General features: G+C 41.5%; 1 protein-coding gene across 3 annotated transcripts; it reads left to right on the forward strand.

The window, feature by feature from the left end:
- The first annotated feature begins 4 nt into the window (after positions 1 to 4).
- On the forward strand, positions 5 to 14402 carry LOC117465754 (NLR family CARD domain-containing protein 3-like). Of its 3 annotated transcripts, none has more exons than XM_034108755.2 (15): positions 5 to 80; positions 720 to 854; positions 4356 to 4460; positions 5566 to 5846; positions 6031 to 7843; positions 8525 to 8695; positions 9090 to 9257; positions 9672 to 9839; positions 10273 to 10440; positions 10863 to 11030; positions 11503 to 11670; positions 12088 to 12255; positions 12662 to 12705; positions 12951 to 12978; positions 13425 to 14402. In XM_034108755.2, the coding sequence occupies exons 2-14, from the start codon at positions 730 to 732 to the stop codon at positions 12962 to 12964; spliced, it is 3561 nt and encodes a 1186-aa protein (XP_033964646.1). In that variant the 5' UTR covers positions 5 to 80; positions 720 to 729; the 3' UTR covers positions 12965 to 12978; positions 13425 to 14402. The 3 variants fall into 3 exon arrangements, with proteins under 3 accessions (XP_033964646.1, XP_033964647.1, XP_033964654.1); XM_034108756.2 differs by having other exon boundaries at positions 6034 to 7843; XM_034108763.2 differs by lacking the exons at positions 9090 to 9257; positions 9672 to 9839; positions 10273 to 10440; ... (4 more) ...; positions 12951 to 12978; positions 13425 to 14402 and adding an exon at positions 8804 to 9076.
- The last annotated feature ends 6727 nt before the right edge of the window (positions 14403 to 21129 follow it).

Below are 21129 nucleotides of genomic sequence, written 5' to 3' on the forward strand. Positions count from 1 at the left end.
TGAGGGAAGGTGAAAGTTTGAAGTCAGACTTGTCAGACTGCCAGACGCCATTTTACAGCTCGGAGCAGGAAAAGAACAGGGTGAGTGTGAACACCAGGATCTGCTTCCTAACACATTCATTATTTACTCTGTTTTACTGGATGTCAGAAAATAACTTCTTGGTTAAAAATCAGCGTCCTAGAGTCCATTGAGACTTCTGCAAGTGTTGTAAACTTTGATTATATCCTGTTTCCTCATTGATCAGAGTTACATAACATGTGACAGACCAGCGCAGACAAAATGGAGAGTGGCCTGCAGTCCGACTGATTTCATGTATTTTAACCAAGTTATTGGAGGTCCCCATAAGGGGGATCATTACTTTTAGGGTAAAGACTTGGTTAGGGTTAGGGTTAGACATGTGTTGGTTATGGTTAAGGTCAGGATAAGTCTCCAGGAAATGCATGTAAGTCAATCTAATGTCCCCTGAAGTGATGTATACATGGTGTGTGTGTGTGTGTGTGTGTGTGTGTGTGTGTGTGTGTGTGTGTGTGTGTGTGTGTGTGTGTGTGTGTGTGTGTGTGTGTGTGTGTGTGTGTGTGTGTGTGTGTGTGTGTGTGTGTGTGTGTGTGTGTGTGTGTGTGTGTGTGTGTGTGTGTGTGTGTGTGTGTGTGTGTGTGTGTGTGTGTGTGTGTGTGTGTGTGTGTGTGTGTGTGTGTGTGTGTGTGTGGTTTATCACTCAGACTGGAGACGATGAGTGATTTAAAAGATGAGGAAGAGGACAAATCTCCAGTCCCCAGCTGTCTGTCTCTGAAGAGTGACCGGTCTATGTGGAACCCTATAAACTTCAGCAATGAACCTGGACCCTCAGACACAAAGTAAGAGTTTCTCCTGTGACCTGACCTGAAGAGGATTCTGTATGTAGTGTCTCTACCTTAGCCGTGGGAACATGTTTCAAAGGGGGGTGCTGTGGGGATGACACCAGGGCCGGTTCTGACCAGTTTGCTGCCCTAGGCAAGATTTGAGCTGGCAATGAAAAACCTCTACAAAAGACCAATACACTACAAACAGAGAAACCTATTGACACGGTGGACAGCTGATATAAAAAGGCTTCAAATGTATTCAGTATTGTATGAACATGTTTTAATTGGGGGGTGGACCTCACATCCTTTATGGGGGTCCGGGGGTATGCCCCCCCCCCCCCGGGAAGATTTTAAAAAACATTTCAAAGTAAAATGCTTCAATCTGGTGCACTTTGAGCGCCCAATCACTAGAGACCTGATCTAGGGGGTACAACACCCATATGAAAAAGATCGGTTTGCATTTAATATTAATAATCAAATAAGTATGTGAACATAACCAATAACCTACCATAGCCAATAACAAATACATGTAACTTATTTTATTTTTGTGGTTCATTTATATCTTATTTTACCAGTTAACATTTATTTATGCATATTTGTTAATCTCTCCTGTTTTAAACGATATTTCTGGTTACTGTCCTATAGTATACACTGGAATGATTTCAAACCTGTTTTTATTTATCCTAATAATTATAAAGGAGTCCCTTGGAAATATTTGTTTACATAAATTGTGATCAAACCGTTTGAGAGCCACTTGATATAATTTAGATTAAAGTGAACTATCTAACACTCTGAGAGTCCTTTACCTCAGGGAGCCTCAGTCTGACAGGAGAGCTCTCCCTCCACATTATTGTAGAAACAGCTTCTTATATCCGTTAACGCAGCAGAAGCTAACAACAATCCCGCCGGTACCGGTGTGCCCTCTCTCTCTCTCTCTCTCTCTCTCTCTCTCTCTCTCTCTCTCTCTCTCTCTCTCTCTCTCTCTCTCTCTCTCTCTCTCTCTCTCTCACTTTGGCTGTGAGCTGCGGGCGCCTGATAAGCCAACATCCCCCACTTTCATCACTTACAGCGCCCATCGTACAGGGCAAATGGAAAATGTAACCGGGGGGAAAAGGGTGTTATTCAGCACCCTCAGCACCCCTACTTCCTACGGCCATGGTATCTGATCATCTAAACTAGGGGTGGGGAACCTTTTTCCTCTCAAGGGCCATTTCAATTTTTTCAACATCCTCCGAGGGCCGTACAAATTATTGACCTCTGCTTAAGAATACTACGTGCACGGTGTGGCATGACCACCAAAACAGAAAGATATGGACTCAAGATGTGTGCAAATGTATTTAGTTTCCTATCCATGTGGACATGATTTAAGTGTGGGGGGGGGCTAACCTCCTCTAGGGGGGGGCTCACCTCCTCTAGGGGGGGACCTAACCTCCTCTAGGGGGGTCCGGGGGCATGCTCCCCCGGGAAGATGTTTTTTTTAATGTTGAAGTTAAAAGCATCAATCTGGTGCACTTTGAAAGCAACATTAGGAGCTCTATGGAAACATCTCTCAACACGATATGAAACAGAACTGGAAGCAGATTTTCTTTTCCTCTATGGATGTTTTACAAATCACTCCCCTTTCAAACTGTACTCTTGTTTATTAATAACAACTTTTTTTTACTGTCATATAGTATTTTATACCTGTTTACTTTATTCTCTTATTTTTTTATAACTATAATGATCATATAAAGATGTGCCTTTACCTCACTGGTTGGAGAAAAAGCTTCTTATATTCGTTAGCATAGCTAGCTAACCAGATGCTAATAACAACAAAGTTATTGACTGCATGATCAGTATGACAGATGAGCAGATCGCCACTGGGCTTTCATCTAAAGACACAGCCACGCAGAAACTGCGGCATGTGTCCGGCTCCTTATGGGTACTGCTATTTTTAGAAGTGCCGAGTGGCGTTCCGGTTCTCTCCTTCAGCATGTGTCAGACCCGGGCTGCAGTCGGATAGTTTAAAAATCAGCTCCTAAGTTCTAACCCTATCGTCTATTCCTTGACCTCTGAGTGAAACGTCACGGGGTTAAGGGATAGTGGTTAGGAGAATTCAAAAGGACTTAGGAGAAGAGACTGCGGTACTTTAGAGAATCCGAATGCACTTTCACTGTCGGACGTGTTTATGATGCGCCAGCGGACGTCATTGTGTGCGTCTGCTGCTGTGGGGAAACTATGGAAACCACAGTTTTCTATACAGCGGACTACAACATGGATGTTCAATAAGAACGAGGGACTACTGTAAACTCATCTAGAGACTCTGCACCGTGCTCTGATGCTGCTGCTTTGCTTTATGAACGTGGACAACAGAGAAACATATTCTTCATGACCAAAGTTGGAATTGAAATAAAAAAGGAAAGTGAAACTTCTGCTCGTCTCCCTCTCCCTCCAGTACACATTAATACTAATGATCCCAAAGATTGTATGAACTATGAAAAGATCTTAAAATCAATACAAATGTATTTATTATAAACGTTAGTCCTTAACATCTATCACTGTGTATATCACCATTCAAACATCTTTTAAAAGTTGAACAAACCCCACACAGCTCAGTGAAGACTGTGAAATGTTGACTTTATTTGATCATTTCAGTAAAAACTAACGTTCATATTTCTCTTTTTGATTATAATACTGATGAATGTTCAAAACAAAGCACTTTGGCAACTTACCACATACGTTTTAAAATGCTTAATAAGCACCGTAACTTTCATGATATCATTTCTCATAATCGGTTGTTTCCGTGAACGGCCGACTGTTGAGTGACGGCAAATGCTGCGGCTGCAATGCATTGTGGGGCAGCATTTTCTCCTCTCCTCTCGTCAAGGGAGATCCAGTGGTTCCTAAGCTAAAGGAGGTGATAAAGGAAGTTTGAAACCTCCTTTCCTTTCATTCTCATCATTCTAGAGAATTCGAACGGCACTTATCATGGCTGCCACTGAGGGACTTCCGGGTCATTTCACTCCTTTAGGAAGGTTCCTAAGCTAAATGGACTATTCGACTTCAGCCCAGACATATACCACGTGATGACACGTTAGGCTCGTGTTGTGTTCAAGGACCCTGACCTTGGCCAGGAAAAACAGGCACTCGTTTAATTTCTTTGCGGTCTAGATTTCTTAAATTTCTTTCTTTTTTGCGTTTGTTTATAAATCACCTCAAGGGCCGTACCAAATGGTTTCGCGGGCCGTATACGGCCCGGGGGCCGAAGGTTCTCCACCCCTGATCTAAAATGTTTAATGAAACCCAGTAGAGTACATTAACAAAGTGTAATTGCACTCTTGCTTCTTGTCAGCAATAGTAAATAATCTACTAGTGAAATCATCCTCACTCTACATGTTGGACTTGAATGAATTTTTAAAGCAGAAACCCACAATCACGACTCAAAAACTCTACAAATCTTTAATCAGGTGAACAGTCATAGATCAAAAGCTGCTCTTTAGATGAACTGATGATGTTTAAAACATGTTGTTTCCACAGACAGAGAGCAGAGTCTCCAGTCCCCAGCTGTCTGTCTCTGAAGAGTGACCGGTCTATGGGGAACCCTCCAGTCTTCAGTGATGAACCTGGACCCTCAGACACAAAGTAAGAGTTTCTCCTGTGACCTGACCTGAAGAGGATTCAGTATTTATAAACTAATATATGAAACTGATCTTTAATTAAATCATGTGAGCAGTTTGTAAAGGGAAAACGCAGCAGAGCAAGCTAACATTATTTTAGGATATTTCAATATGCAATTATATTATCATTGTATCTGTGTATAAAATGGTTTTAAATAGCAAGAATGTTGATACATTCTCATTTAAAAAAAGAAATATATCGTCCAAAACATTATTTAACTACTCGGGCATGTCTATGATGTGTCTCTTTTAGATGTTGTTAATAATAGTGAGAACCTGGAGAGCTGGTTGTGTTTAGCATTAGCAGATACAACAGAGTTTCGTGATATCACATGTAGAGTCAATGCAAAGACCCAGATCCGTGCCTGGCAACAGGAAGGAAGTGAAGATGTTAAATTCATATCACCTGCGTATTCGTGCAGAATTCGAAACATTTCAACTTGAGCTTAAAGTTTGTGACGCTCTGTTTCAGAAACCTGTCAGTGTTGAGATTGAGTTCCTGTGGTCTCTGACGGTCTGAGGGGACCAGAGAGGAGAGCAGAGCTCCACAGCAGCTCATATTCAATCAGGGTTATTCATGTTCCTGTTTAAACCAGAGACTGTCTGTGGCGCTAACAATAAGACACTGCTGTACTTATGACTTCATGAAGTCACTCTGAGTGAGGATGGAGCAGCTAACGTTAGCCTAGCTTTAATCAAACCGGTCTCGTTGTGTTGGAGACAGACCCGACAAAGCTTTATCTCAGGCTGTTTACACACCAGTTTCATTCTGATGTTATTTAGGCATCCTTTCCAGATGTTTACTGATATGAATTCACAGCAGATTCTATGCTGGGTTTATAAAGCACCAGGTTCATACAGCTGAGTGTAGATGCAGGGAACATGTGCTCCTCTGGCTCACGAATCCAGACAGGAGGCTCTCTGGTGTTATGATCATGTGAATTGTAAGCTACCTGATCACAAGGGTATATTATTAAATATCAAAGTAGAACTTTCCCCCTTGTTGTACCTTTGGTGAGAATCAGCTCCCCTAAAGTCAAGTGCTGTAAAGGATGTGTTCCTCTCCACAGAGGGAAGAGGAAGAGTGGTGTTCCTGTGGAGGAGACGCTGTCCAGCTGTGCTCTGCGTCAGGACGTCCTGAAGGATCCAGTCTCTACCAGCTGTGCTCTGTGTCAGGACGTCCTGAAGGATCCAGTCTCTACTAGCTGTGGACACTGGTTCTGCAGACAGTGCATCACCTCATACTGCGAGCAGAGACCTCCATCAGGAGACCCCTCCTGTCCCCAGTGTGGAAAGAGATCCAGACCCAGAGCTGGCCTGCAGACAGCCAGTCAGACCAGCTCTGTACGAGGTAAGAGGCCGAACTCATGCAGCGTCTTATTCCTCTTCCTGGTCCATTTTTTTTTATTAGGTATTCTGTTGAAGAGCAAAGACATTAAAATGTTTATAAAACATTTAAACTTTTTATTAAATTAGTTTTATTGTTAGATTCTCTAAAGCATGTTCCTGATTCTCTCCTGTTTCTTCTATTCCAGCAGAACGTGGTCTGCAGGAGGTTCTCGATGAACACAGGCTCAGTCTGAGGAGGAGATGTGAACGTGTGACTGAAGGAACTGATCAAAGTGAAACCCTCCTCAACAGCATCTTCACTGAGCTCTACATCACACAAGGCCAGAGTGAAGAGGTGAATACCCAACACGAGGTGAGGCAGCTGGAGACGGCTTCCAAGAAGGAGCCCCTCCATGACACTCCAATCAAGTGCCAGGACATCTTTAAAGCCTTACCTGACCAGCAGACTCCCATCAGAGCGGTCCTGACCAACGGAGTCGCTGGAGTTGGAAAAAGCTTCTCGGTGCAGAAGTTCACTCTGGACTGGGCCGAGGGTTTGGGAAACCAAGATGTCAGTCTGGTGATCCCGCTCTCCTTCAGGGAGCTGAACCTGATCAAAGGAGAGCAGTACAGTCTTCTCAGGCTGCTCCATATCTTCCATCCAACCTTACAGAAGGTCACAGCAGAGCAGCTGGCTGTCTGCAAAGTGCTGCTCATCTTTGACGGCCTGGATAAAAGCAGACTTTCTCTGGACTTCAGAAAGAAGAAGGTTGTGTCTGATGTCTCTCAGAAGTCCTCAGTCAACGTGCTGCTGACAAACCTCATCAGGGGGAAGCTGCTTCCCTCGGCTCTCCTCTGGATAACTTCCAGACCTGCAGCGGCCAATCAGATCCCTCCTGAGTGTGTGGACAGGGTGACAGAAGTACGAGGCTTCACTGACGCCCAGAAGGAGGAGTACTTCAGGAGGAGATCGAGTGATGAAGACCTGTCCAGCAGAATCATCTCTCACATCAAGAGCTCCAGGAGCCTCCACATCATGTGTCTGATCCCAGTCTTCTGCTGGATCACTGCTGCAGTTCTGGACCACATGTTGACCACAGACCAGAGAGGAGAGCTGCCCCAGACCCTCACTGACATGTACTCACACTTCCTGCTGGTCCAGACCAAGAGGAAGAAGCAGAAGTATGAAGAGGGACATGAGATGAGTCCACAGCAGCTGACGGAGGCTGACAGGGAGCTTCTCCTGAAGCTGGGGAGGCTGGCCTTTGAACATCTGGAGAAAGGACACATCATGTTCTACCAAGAAGACCTGCGGCGCTGTGGCCTTGGTGTCACCGAGGCCTTGGTGCACTCAGGAGTTTGTACAGAGATCTTCAAAAGAGAGAGTGTGATCTTCCAGAAAACAGTGTACTGCTTTGTTCACCTGAGCATTCAGGAGTTCCTGGCTGCAGTCTACTTGTTCCACTGTTACACCAGCAGAGACACAGCGGTGCTGAAGGACTTCCTGAAGAGAGACTGGCCCTATGAGAACAGTAACAGCACTGATCAGGAGTACCCATCCCTGGATGTCTTTCTCAAAGGAGCCATGGCGAAATCCCTCAGAAGTAGAAATGGCCACCTGGACCTGTTTGTCCGCTTCCTCCACGGCCTCTCTCTGGAGTCCAACCAGAGACTGTTAGGAGGCCTGCTGGGTCGCACAGACAACCGTCCAGAAACCATCCAGAGAGCCATCAGCAACCTGAAGGAGAAGAGAACAAAAGTCTCTCCTGAAAGGAGCATCAACATCTTCCACTGCCTGACAGAGATGAAGGACCTCTCAGTGCATCAGGAGATCACAGAGTTCCTGAAGTCAGGGAAAAGATTAAAGGAGAGACTCTCTGAGATCCACTGCTCTGCTCTGGCAGACATGCTGCAGATGTCAGAGGAGGTTCTGGATGAGTTGGACCTGAGTCAGTACAAAACATCAGAGGAGGGGAAACGGAGACTGCTTCCAGCTGTGAGGAACTGCAGGAAGGCCACGTGAGTCCAGATGTGGTTCACTTTATAAACTAAAGTCGATCAGGAGTTTAATTATTCAAATAAACACGATAACATTTCTGCAGTTTAAATACTGAGAGGCGACATGTCAAACACATGAAGGACTTTAGAGGCTCCTCAGCATGTGATCACACCTCACAGCAGGACCTACAGTTATCAGTTATTATCACTTTCTAGTAGTTTCTTTATCATCAAACACACAATTTATCCCAATGTGTTAGAGTTTAAAATCAGATCTATATAATCTCCCACCAACACCAGAGGTATGTCTTAATGCTGATATACTGGGAACATCTGATGGTATTCAGTTTGAAATATTGAAACTTTATTGGTGTGTTAATTGTGTTTGTGTGCGCAGTACATTTCCAGATGCTCAGAGAAGCCAACACATCCATCATTCACATCCAAATATTAATTAACATCTAAATATGTACTTCTCTAATATCATCGAGTGATTTATTTAATTTCTGTTTCTTAGGTAACAGTCAGTGACAGACATGTGATCAGACCACACTGACAACGCATTACTCTGTTATTATATATTATATAAAACGGACTAACAGCAAATCTCAATCAGAACATTTCAAATATGTATTCATCAAATGCTTGAGGTCATTATGTTTCCTCTTTTTAACACATGTTGTGATTTATGTGTTATTATAGACTTGACTGTGGACTCTCAGAGACTGAATGTGAAGTCGTGGCCTCAGCTCTGAAGTCTGACCCCTCCCACCTGAGAGATCTGGACCTGAGTTGGAACGCTCTGAAGGACTCAGGAGTGGAGCGTCTGAGTCCTGCACTGAAGAGTCCAGCCTGCAGACTGGAGGCTCTCAGGTCAGTTCACTGACTGAACTTCATCTGCTTGTGTTTATGACTTTCTGAATTTGAACAAATACATGTAAACTATTTGTTCCTCTTTGCTAATGACTGCATATTGATCAGAGTAACAGAGAGAAGGGGAATGTGAGAGGGGGAGAGTCTGAGCTTCCACAGACTCTCCCTGTGCTCCAGGAGTCAGTGGAGATGCTGTCAGGACTGAGGAGCTGTGAGGGAGAGGAAGGACTTGATGAACATCTGATCAAAGTTAGAGTTCCAGATCCTCAGTGGATTGTTTCTGCATCATCTCTGACTTTGAACCCCTGGTTGACTCTGATCAGATTATTAAACCTGGAGTTATTTCAAACAGGAACTTTGTTTTCTAAACTGACATCATGTTTTCTTTATTCAGTCTGAGGGACTGCAGCTTGTCAGAGATCAGCTGTTCTGCTCTGGCCTCAGCTCTGAAGTCCAACCTCCACCTGAGAGTTCTGGACCTGAGTGGGAACACTCTGAAGGACTCAGGAGAGCTGCTGAGAGATCTCCTGCAGGGTCCAGCCTGCAGACTGCAGACCCTCAGGTCAGTCACTGACTCTCTGTTCCTGCTGGAGATCTCATGTTTCATTAGATATTCATCCGGATTCTTCTACGTCATGAACTAACATCCATTCAGTTGGAAATGCTGTTTTGTTCATATGTTCCTTTGTAGCTACTAAAGTAAGAAATGCAGACTGAAATGCTGTCTGACTCCTGAGGGAACTGCAATAGATGTTAGTTGTAAAAAGTAAATCTATGTTTTTAATATTTAGTAAACGATAGCGTCTGAATAAAGGTCATCTGAAGTGATATTAGTTTGACTTTAATAAAGTATACTTTCTGAAGAAGACGTGTTGTTGTTGTTGTTGTTGTTGTTGTTGTTGTTCCCATTCATTTAAATGTTGAGAAACATCTGATTAAAGACTGATTTGTTCCTCATCATGTTTTCTTTATTCAGTCTGAGGGACTGCAGCTTGTCAGAGATCAGCTGTTCTGCTCTGATCTCAGCTCTGAAGTCCAACCTCCACCTGAGAGATCTGGACCTGAGTGAGAACACTCTGAAGGACTCAGGAGAGCTGCTGAGAGATCTCCTGCAGGGTCCAGCCTGCAGACTGCAGACCCTCAGGTCAGTCACTGACTCTCTGTTCCTGCTGGAGATCTCATGTTTCATTAGATATTCATCCTGATTCTTCTACGTCATTAACTAACATCCATTCAGTTGGAAATGCTGTTTTGTTCATATGTTCATTTGTAGCTACTAAAGTAAGAACTGCAGACTGAAATGCTGTCTGACTCCTGAGGGAACTGCAATAGATGTTAGTTGTAAAAAGTAAATCTATGTTTTTAATATTTAGTAAACGATAGCGTCTGAATAAAGTTCATCTGAAGTGATATTAGTTTGACTTTAATAAAGTATACTTTCTGAAGAAGACGTGTTGTTGTTGTTGTTGTTGTTGTTGTTGTTGTTGTTGTTGTTGTTGTTGTTCCCATTCATTTAAATGTTGAGAAGCATCTGATTATAAACTGATTTGTATCCTCATCATGTTTTCTGTATTCAGACTGGAGAACTGCAGCTTGTCAGAGATCAGCTGTTCTGCTCTGGCCTCAGCTCTGAAGTCCAACCTCCATCTGAGAGTTCTGGACCTGAGTTGGAACGCTCTGAAGGACTCAGAGAAGCTGCTGAGAGATCTCCTGCAGGGTCCAGCCTGCAGACTGCAGACCCTCAGGTCAGTCACTGACTCTCTGTTCCTGCTGGAGATCTCATGTTTCATTAGATATTCATCCTGATTCTTCTACGTCATGAACTAACATCCATTCAGTTGGAAATGCTGTTTTGTTCATATGTTCATTTGTAGCTACTAAAGTAAGAACTGCAGACTGAAATGCTGTCTGACTCCTGAGGAACTGCAATAGATGTTAGTTGTAAAAAGTAAATCTATGTTTTTAATATTTAGTAAACGATAGCGTCTGAATAAAGTTCATCTGAAGTGATATTAGTTTGACTTTAATAAAGTATACTTTCTGAAGAAGACGTGTTGTTGTTGTTGTTGTTGTTGTTGTTGTTGTTGTTGTTGTTCCCATTCATTTAAATGTTGAGAAGCATCTGATTATAAACTGATTTGTTTCCTCATCATGTTTCTTTATTCAGTCTGAGTGACTGCAGCTTGTCAGAGATCAGCTGTTCTGCTCTGGCCTCAGCTCTGAAGTCCAACCTCCATCTGAGAGATCTGGACCTGAGTGAGAACGCTCTGAAGGACTCAGGAGAGCTGCTGAGAGATCTCCTGCAGGGTCCAGCCTGCAGACTGCAGACCCTCAGGTCAGTCACTGACTCTCTGTTCCTGCTGGAGATCTCGTGTTTCATTAGATATTCATCCTGATTCTTCTACGTCATGAACTAACATCCATTCAGTTGGAAATGCTGTTTAGTTCAAATGTGTATTTCTCTAAATGTAGTCTGCAGTCATAGCAGTTGATTGTTTCCTAAAGAAACCATTATTCTTCCTGTTAGTTGTTAAAGTAAATGTATGTTTTCTTTAGTAATGGTCTGAATAAAGACGCTCCTCTGAACTAATATTAGTTTTACATAAAGTTTACTTTCTGACATAGAAATGTTTATGTTCCCAATCATTTGGATGTGAACAGAAGGCTGATATAAAGATGATCCGGTCTCTGATATTCAGGGAGAAGTTCATTGATTAGGACGCAGTAATGATGAGCTGCACATTTCAGACCTGAACATCTCATTGGATTAAAGACTGATCTTTTCCTCATCATGTTTCTTTATTCAGACTGAGGGACTGCAGGTTGTCAGAGATCAGCTGTTCTGCTCTGATCTCAGCTCTGAAGTCCAACCTCCATCTGAGAGATCTGGACCTGAGTGGGAACGCTCTGAAGGACTCAGGAGAGCTGCTGAGAGATCTCCTGCAGGGTCCAGCCTGCAGACTGCAGACCCTCAGGTCAGTCACTGACTCTCTGTTCCTGCTGGAGATCTCATGTTTCATTAGATATTCATCCTGATTCTTCTACGTCATGAACTAACATCCATTCAGTTGGAAATGCTGTTTTGTTCATATGTTCATTTGTAGCTACTAAAGTAAGAACTGCAGACTGAAATGCTGTCTGACTCCTGAGGGAACTGCAATAGATGTTAGTTGTAAAAAGTAAATCTATGTTTTTAATATTTAGTAAACGATAGCGTCTGAATAAAGTTCATCTGAAGTGATATTAGTTTGACTTTAATAAAGTTTACTTTCTGAAGAAGACGTGTTGTTGTTGTTGTTGTTGTTGTTGTTGTTGTTGTTCCCATTGATTTAAATGTTGAGAAACATCTGATTATAAACTGATTTGTTTCCTCATCATGTTTCTGTATTCAGTCTGAGTTGCTGCAGCTTGTCAGAGATCAGCTGTTCTGCTCTGGCCTCAGCTCTGAAGTCCAACCTCCATCTGAGAGATCTGGACCTGAGAGGGACCGCTCTGCAGGACTCAGGAGAGCTGCTGAGAGATCTCCTGCAGAGTCCAGCCTGCAGACTGCAGACCCTCAGGTCAGTGAGGGTCTCTGCTGGTTCAGCAGTATGGTATGAAACTCAGGGAGGTGTTTCTCTCTCTGGGAAACAGTCAGTGATGTTTCCCACTGACTGCAGGCTCTTCCATTCTTCCATTAGCTACAGAAGAACAGCTGAACCTGCAAAGCCACACTTCAGTGATCAGCTCTCTGACAGACAGGTGGGGTTTAGAGACGAGTGGGAAAGGGGTCTGTTCTTATGGGATGTTTTTAGACCAATGACTGGTTACTTCCTGTCAGCAGAGAGCTGAGGCAGGCAGTCGTAGTGTTTGCAGAGCAGATATGATGGGATGTAGAGCATGAGACCAGGACTCTGAAGCTGACTCAAAGAACCAACACTTATTTAACCTGGATCTCAAACTGTTGGGTTGTGTTCGTCTCTACAGGATCGGATATGATAAGACGTTCAGAGCCACGATCCAGAAGAGCTGTGAGTACTGAAACCATGTCCTCCATTCATCCAGATATGAACTGTTTCATGGAGCGTGAGCTCAGAGGAAAACAACACTCTCCTCTCTCTTCATCATTCTGGCTGTTTCTCTTTGTTTCATCATCATCATCATCATCATCATCATCATCATCATCATCATCATCATCATCATCATCATCATCATCATCATCATCATCATCATCATCATCATCATCATCATTCTCTCTCTCTCTCTCTCCTCTCAGGTGACAGGAAGTGAAGACACACAGAAAGGTGAGCGGTCGTACCGAGTGAAGTTTATTCATTGAGGTTTCACCATGGCTCAGGGATTCCAGACAAACCCATGACGCCTAAAACGTGTAATTAAAACATGTGTTCTATATTACATACATATTACATGCAGAGCCTCTCTGTTCAATTAAAACCAAGGAAATAAACATGTTCAAGGTTAGGTGTTTACAAATGCATGCTGTTTAATAACCAAACAACAATTACAACAAAAAGCGAGTCAGAAAGGTTTGTAAATACATTAAAACACACAAAAGAATTGGATCAAAAAAATAAGAAACACAGGAGAGCTCCGACATAAAGACGGTACGACTCAGTTCCTAAAGTCTGACTCCATTATTACTTTTCATTATTCTAGATCTTACTGATTATAATTATCCATATTTCTTTTAATCAAGTCCTATGAATAATATATTGTCCCTTTCATCCAGATCTCAGGTTCCAGCATCACGTGATTTTTGGTGCAGATACTTGAATCTGGAGTTTTCATGATGTGTCTAATGTCAAAGCAGCGCGCCGTTACTGAATAAGGCATACAGTACATTACATTACATTACATGTCATTTGTTAGACGCTTTTATCCAAAGCGACTTACATACATTCAGTACTGTGGACAATCCCCACAGGAGCAGTTTGGGGTGAAGTTGCTCAGGGACACACCGACATGCTGACTGCAGTGGGACTCGGACTTGGTAGCCTCTGATTCGAAGTCCAGCACTCTATCTACTGCCTATAAATCAAAGTGCAACAAAAAATATTGATTTGCTTCTAAGTAAGGTTGTGGTTAAAACACTGGCCAGTGTTTATCACAGAAATCCCACAAATAAATCAATGTATGGGAAACACTGGTGGCTGAACACGCCTTGAAATGGGAAATAATTAGCTCTAACGAAGAGTGGGATTAAAGGAACAATAAATATGCCATTTAGTGTTTTGGGTGGTTTTTGGTTGTCAACCTATTTTAGGTTGTGAAATGTTGAAGTGATCCTACTGATCCTGTATCTTTATTTCTTCTGTTTTTGTCTGTGATTGGAATGTCATCTCCTATATATTATTGTTATGTCCATGTTTGTGTCTTTAGCCTGTACAAAATAAAATTTAACATTTAAAAAATGTTGGCGGCCCACTTGCAATGCCTTCACGGACCACTAGGGGCCCGCGGACCACAGGTTGGGAACCGCTGCTCTAGAGTTTATGGTTCATAGAGTCTCAACACAGGGTCGGCGTCATGGGGGGTCATTCGCGGGCCATGCCCCCCCAAATGAGTCACTGTGCCCCCCCCCAACGCAGGGTGGGCAAGCCTTACCACTTTGCCGTTTTGTTTTTTGGAATCATATTGTGAAAACGTTTCCACTAAAGGTTTTTTGTGTGAAATACATCAGGAATAAAGAATACAAATATAAAACACAGCCTGAGGTGTGCTCACTGCTGCTCTCTGATTGGTGTGTTGCTTGACCAATGACCCCCGACCTTTTGTTTTGTTATCATTACGCAAAAAAATCTATAACATCCTATAGAATCCTATAGAATCTTGTAGAAATCTATAGCATGTTATAGAACATAGTCGTATTTGTAAGCCATGCTAAAGAATTCTATAGAATACTATAGAAATCTCTAGATCATTCTGTAGAATACTATACATTTGTACTTTTCTATAAACTTCTATAATTAAAACTATAACAATCTAAAGAATTCTATAGGGCAGAACCGACTCATGACATATCTGTAGAAATCTATAGAAATGTGTAGAAATCTATAGCATTCAAAGAAAACATGCATGACATTTTCTCTCTGATATGCTATACTAAATTCTATAGAATGATATAAAACTCGTCTTTAAATTGGAATAGAGAAAATCATAGTAATCTACATCATTTTGTGGAACTGAGCTTCTTTGCAAAAGCTGTACGGGTAGATCCCTTTGAAATCTTTACAACTGTATACTGGATTATGTGCCCAATTAAATTATCTAAACTATACATAACCATATACAACCATACAACATATTGGAATGGAACTCTGAACTGAATGAATGTCACTGTCCTTGTATTCTGATGTAAATGCTCCAGAATTTCTGTGACGGCATCTGTACGTATACGTTGATCACTTTTGTTATGTAACTAATTATCTGTTTTAACTGGAGATTAAAGCTAAGTGACATATAACAATATCTATTGTTAGTGTGAGTCTGTTATAAACAACTCATTGGAGTCTGCAGTACTCTACTCTGTTTTGCAGTCTATTATACACTGTAAAAAAAGATCGTAATTTTACAGGAAATAACTGTAAATGTTTATAGTAATTATCATGTTTTTTTAAATAACTTGCAAAATCCTGTAAAATGGCAGATATTAACTATAAATTAACAACCCAAAATATTATTTTAAGTATTTTGACAATAACCACAAATAACGTTTATTTCCTTTTTTTTTTACAGTAGATTTACTATATAATATTTACAGTATTTTTGCACTTTCAGAAAATACATGCAGATGTACGTAAAATAAAAAGTATTATCTGTAATTAAATATGTAACTCGTAATATAAAAGTGTATTACTATTATAAGACTTTAAGGTTTTCTTTGTAATTTTAAGGTAATCATAAAACTGTAAAAAAAAAAATCGTCAAATAAAAAAAACTTAAAATGTAATTAAAACCTTTTTACATAAATCATTTTCTCAATATTCGATTGAATGCACCACAAACACAAAATATCCAATGTTGAAACAAAAGTAAATAAATATGTTCTCATTAAATTCCTAATTTACTATATTGTAAACATCTACAGTTGACAATATCATTAAAAAAAAAAATGATAGAAAGTGGAGACATTTCTGCAGGGAGGACCAAGGTTTAAAACACACACTGTTATTTACTCAACAATAAGTCACAGTTATCCTTGTTTTATTTATGTTGCTGTTTTTTTTTCTTCCATTGGTCAATATACAGTAATAAGCCTTAGTTTTACAGTATAATGTATGGTTTTCGGATTCTGGCCGACAGCCAGAGCTACGGCACTTGAAATAGAATTCAGCCAAAACACGGCAGACAAGTCAGGCATGTTTGGAATGTGTCCACAACACTCCTGATTGGTTAATATAAACGTAATCGAAGAAACCTGCCAATGAGAACTGTCCGCCCTGTCGTTCACATTTGAAACATCCAAGTCAGTTTGAGCAGGTCTCCTCCTGCGAGCTACAGCTGTCTGTATGTCTGCTGCAGGAGTTTATGGATTAATATCGGGATCGTTTTACATACACGTTAAATATGAGCATCGGGACGTCAACAAAGAACAGAAGACTTGAGATCTGGTGAGTCCTGCAACTGTAATGGAGTTACATATGTATTTAGATAATCCTTAGTTTGTGAATGTTTTATTTTTTATTTAAAGGAGACCTATCATGCTATATTTAAATGATATAGTGTATGACCATACCTATATAAGGTATATTTATACATTTTATTTGTCAAAATACCAAACGGATCATTTTTTAGACATGCCTCGTTTCGCTCATTTTCGCTTTATTCCAAGCCCGTCTTTGAAAATTCTGAGCAGCAGCTGACCACGCCCCCCTGCAGAAGAGCAGGCATGAGCCGGCGAGAGTCACGTTACCATGCTTGCTGTGATTACGAGTGTCGAATAAACATGTCATCTCAGAGCAATGCATGTGTTCAAGCATACTATCAATTTGATCCAGAAACTGACCCTGAAGCAGCGGAGGTTTTGGTGGAGGTGCAAAAATCTCGGTTGCAGCAGGACGTTTCTGAATGGTTAGCTGACAAGCTGTTGTCCCTATTTATTTTACTCTGTTACGATGCTTGCTCCTTATTCCGTTCATATTTTGGCTAATTAGCAAGAATGCAATGTGTACAGTTTGTAACGCAAAAACAGCGATATATATATATATTTATAAAGGGAGACATTCATATTTTCAGCATATATACAATGGCCTCATTGCGTTTAATAGTTTACAGTCCTTTTCTTCCAACATCCTGCAACAACCGTTGGAAAGTTGAATAACTTAGGATGATAAAAAGTATAACTCCAACAACACCTCAGTTGTCAGCAATGTGTGTAGTTTCATGTGTTTTTAAAAGCACAGTTATTGACTTATTTGTGCAAATTGCGCCACGACGTCATTGTACTATTATATACTACACAGCAATGGCATAACACACCCATGTGTACGACAAAAAGGTCCACACACACAACCTTATGCTTTTGAAATCAGAATATTCTTTACCCATCCAAACATGAATAATCACGACACATTTTGATATCAACTTGGAACTTTATTGTCAAAATCAACGGTTAAAAAAACCCATACAAAAAAACTAAATGTAGCCTACTTGTATTTTGTATAAATGACACTAAATATTTTTACAGAAGCTTTGTGAGCTGGTGCTGGGGCTTCCTTGGACGCAGGATCAGAGTGGTGATTCCGGCCTGCGTTGTCCTCAGGATACGCAGGGAGTTTCCTGATCCGTGAAATGTCGATGTTGGGTTCAGACAGCAGCCAAATTGAACCGTGTAGCATACCCGGCGATGACCTCCTCCCTGTCAGGTCGCTCATAATGGTGCAGGGTCCACAAAGACTTGCTCGAAGATGAGGTCCATCAAGTTGGCCACGTAGGGCTGTGCAATGGTAAAAAAAGCACAACAAAAAATGTGGTTTAGATTAGTATATGCATGTAAAAAACTGAAACTTCTTAGCAAAGCTCTCTATTTAGCAAAGCTCTTTGCTTAGCCTTTTCCAATCTGAGTTAGTTTTGAACCGTAACGTGCATGCTGTGTTTCTGACTCAAAACAGATGATGTGTTGGAGAGGGGCTGAGCTCAGTAGACTGACTGTAATGCGTGCTAGCCACTAATTAGCCTTTTGCTAGAGGTAAGGCCTTGTCAACAACAGACCGACGGGGCTTTAGCTCAGTTTTACTCGTGGTGTGTGTCCCCCCTCGCATACATACACAGTGTTGTATCCTAACACACCCCCATTTATATTCATGTGCGCAAACAAGTAAACACACAAAAGCTTTTACATATAACGCTGCAAAACACGGCATGTCTCATTAGCGTAGCGTAGCTTAGCTTACAGATCGATGATATCTGATCGTTCTTACAGACTACAATCACAAAAGCGTTTACATATAACGCTGGAAAAAACGGCACTTGCCTACAGAAGATTACGTTTGTTATTATAACTTACTCAATATGATTGTAGAGGATACAAAATACTAATAAATAGTAGAATAAATACTTGTGTTATCGCCTAGGGCGTGGCTGTACAGCCTTCACACAGATCGCCATTACGGCAGTATGTCTGAACATGTTAGCAAATGCCTGATAATTCAAATGACAAAGCAAAGACTGCGGAGCGTACAAAATAAAATGCGACAAAAATATATAAACACCTAACCGATTACTATTTGGGTTTGAGGCGACATTGATGCGGCGAAGCTACATGCTACATGCTACAAGCTAGAGATAGCTTTATCAGGAAAAACACCGCTAAATAAAAACTTACAGCTTCAAAATTGGATGTGTCCTCACTGGCCTGGTCCCGGATGGTTGGTATTGATCCCGGGTTTAGCATTAGTTTGGAGGCATATCCGTGTTGGACTTGAGAGAAGTTAATAAACATGTCCGTGGTAAAATGTTTGGAACACACAAACAGAAATCTTCCGTGGTCTTCTGGCACATGTCCCTTGTAAATGAAGTCTAGCCACAGATTCATTTCTTTTTCCACTGATGGCATTGCATGCAGTCCCCTGTCCCGAGTCTTGCAGCCAACAACAGCACAACGTTTAACTGGCTTAGACATCCTGGCAAGAGCAGGCAAAAACACAGATGTGACTGGGGTGTTGATTATTTAGCCTGCCGATGCGAATGAGAGGTTTGGCAATGCACGTGGCCGTGGCTCATTCCCCTGATAGGTGGAGAGTTGACCAATAAGCGGAGCACTTCTTTGTGACGTAGAAAAGTATTGGAATGTGGATCAGTTTTTTTCAGATCCGTTGCAGCCCCTTTTTTAGAGATTTGGCGAAGGAGGAAAATAGAGAGGGTTGTGTTTTCTGACACTTGGTGAGTTCCCTGGAACACCGGGGACACATATTCATGTATAAAAGACGTACAAAGGTGCATTTTGCATGATAGGTCCCCTTTAAGGTTACGTTTCTTCTTCTAGTTAGCTGAGTTTCTTCCCGTTAAGTTGGTATGCATCATTAATAGGTTGTTAAATGTTAAGAAGCCCTGAGATGCTGTTTCTTGCAAGATGTTGCGCCCGGGAAACCTCGCTTAACAGGTGGCTACTAACGTTAGCTTACAGTTTATTGCAGTGCTGCCCCCCCACCCTCTCGTCTCCAACACGGGAGCATTACACATAAACATGCAGCGGGGTGTCACAGTGTTGTCGCCAAGTTTAATGTAAAGTTTCACAGTTTTCTTACAGCGGAATCTAGTTTGTTAATGTTCAGTAACAGCTAGCATAGCATAAACAGCTGACCGCTAACGTTCGGCTAACTTGCTAGTTAGCTCTGCTCTATATATTACAAGCTAACATGACTAGCTAATGTCACACTGTGTGAACTAAAATACTTTTTGTATTACTACATCATACATGCTTGGTCCAAATCACTGCTAAAATTAATTATTTTTGAAAATGTATAGTAAAGAAACACTCACAGCCATGCATGAAATAACATAGCAAAATAATACGGGTAATGTTTGACCCATGTTGTGCCTTAGAAGTGTAGTGATACAAATATGATTTTTATTCAAAAAGTAAGAAAGGGAAACATAAAAATGGGTGTTGATCCAAAACAGGTTAATTGAGGAATACCTGGAATCCTGAATGGTTAAAGTAATTTATTGCAAAGATATTTACAATTAAAACTAATTCGGGTCACTTTTGACACATGTTGGTTGTATGTTGTGTAACAAAGGGTTAACATGACGGCTGTGATGTTCACTCTTTTGACAGAGCACCAGTGGACAGCGAGGACTATGGAAGAGAAGATGTGATGGCTTTGTGTGGAAAGCTGCTGACGCCAGCCGATGTCCCTCATCAGTCTCTCCAGGCAGCACCCAGCTATTCTTCCATCTTGCAGATGAAAAGACTTTGATATGCGAGTAATAACTAACTTGTGTCTAACATAGTATTGAATGTGGTTTAGTAAAGTATTTAAAAATACCCCACATTGTACAGGACAATCAGACCTTGTTCAACAAAGATCATCAGACAATTGTTTTGTCTTTGAGGTACAGCCGCAGCAGAGAGTCTGAGTTTGAAGAAAGCACTAACATTTTATTTAGTGTTTAATCAATCAATATTTACTGGTCTTGAATTTCCTCACTGGATTACAACATGCTCGAATCTTATTGTACAGATTTCATCACCTGAAGATGAAAATATAGATTCATCGATATGTACCATTTTAAGGAAATGGACTGTTAGTGGTATTGACCGAAGCTCCGCAGCTGTAGCTAGGCGCTGCTAATGAAGACTCAAGTGCTCAATTTGTTGGTTTTTATTTTTTATTAAGAATTGAGCAAGCATATCTTGCTCTTCGAAATCCCAGTTGTACTTCGCTAACACGCAGTGCCTGGGAGGGTGCGTTTGATTGTTCCCACCCTTACCTCACTTATGGACTAGGTCATGTTAGACAAGCAATCCAGTGGTTAGTTTTAGGGTCACCTCCATTGTTTTATTTTTTATTTATTCACTTTAAGAGAAAGGGATTTCAGAAACAAGTCTCACAAGTTTGGCTCGAGGTAAAATTAACAATTAACAATTCACTTCCTCCTCCAGCACCTGGACACAGCAGGAACCTACGCCAGGATCCTGTTTGTGGACTTCAGCTCTGCCTTCAACACAACCCTCTGGCTGGAGGCTGCGCTCCATCAGGACCAAAACCTCTCTCCATCAGGACCAGAACCTCTCTCCATCAGGACCAGAACCTCTCTCCATCAGGACCAAAACCTCTCTCCATCAGGACCAGAACCTCTCTCCATCAGGACCAGAACCTCTCTCCATCAGGACCAAAACCTCTCTCCATCAGGACCAGAACTTCTCTCCATCAGGACCAGAACCTCTCTCCATCAGGACCAAAACCTCTCTCCATCAGGACCAGAACCTC

The sequence above is a fragment of the Pseudochaenichthys georgianus genome, chromosome 20, assembly GCF_902827115.2.
Source record: "Pseudochaenichthys georgianus chromosome 20, fPseGeo1.2, whole genome shotgun sequence".
NCBI lineage: Eukaryota > Metazoa > Chordata > Actinopteri > Perciformes > Channichthyidae > Pseudochaenichthys > Pseudochaenichthys georgianus.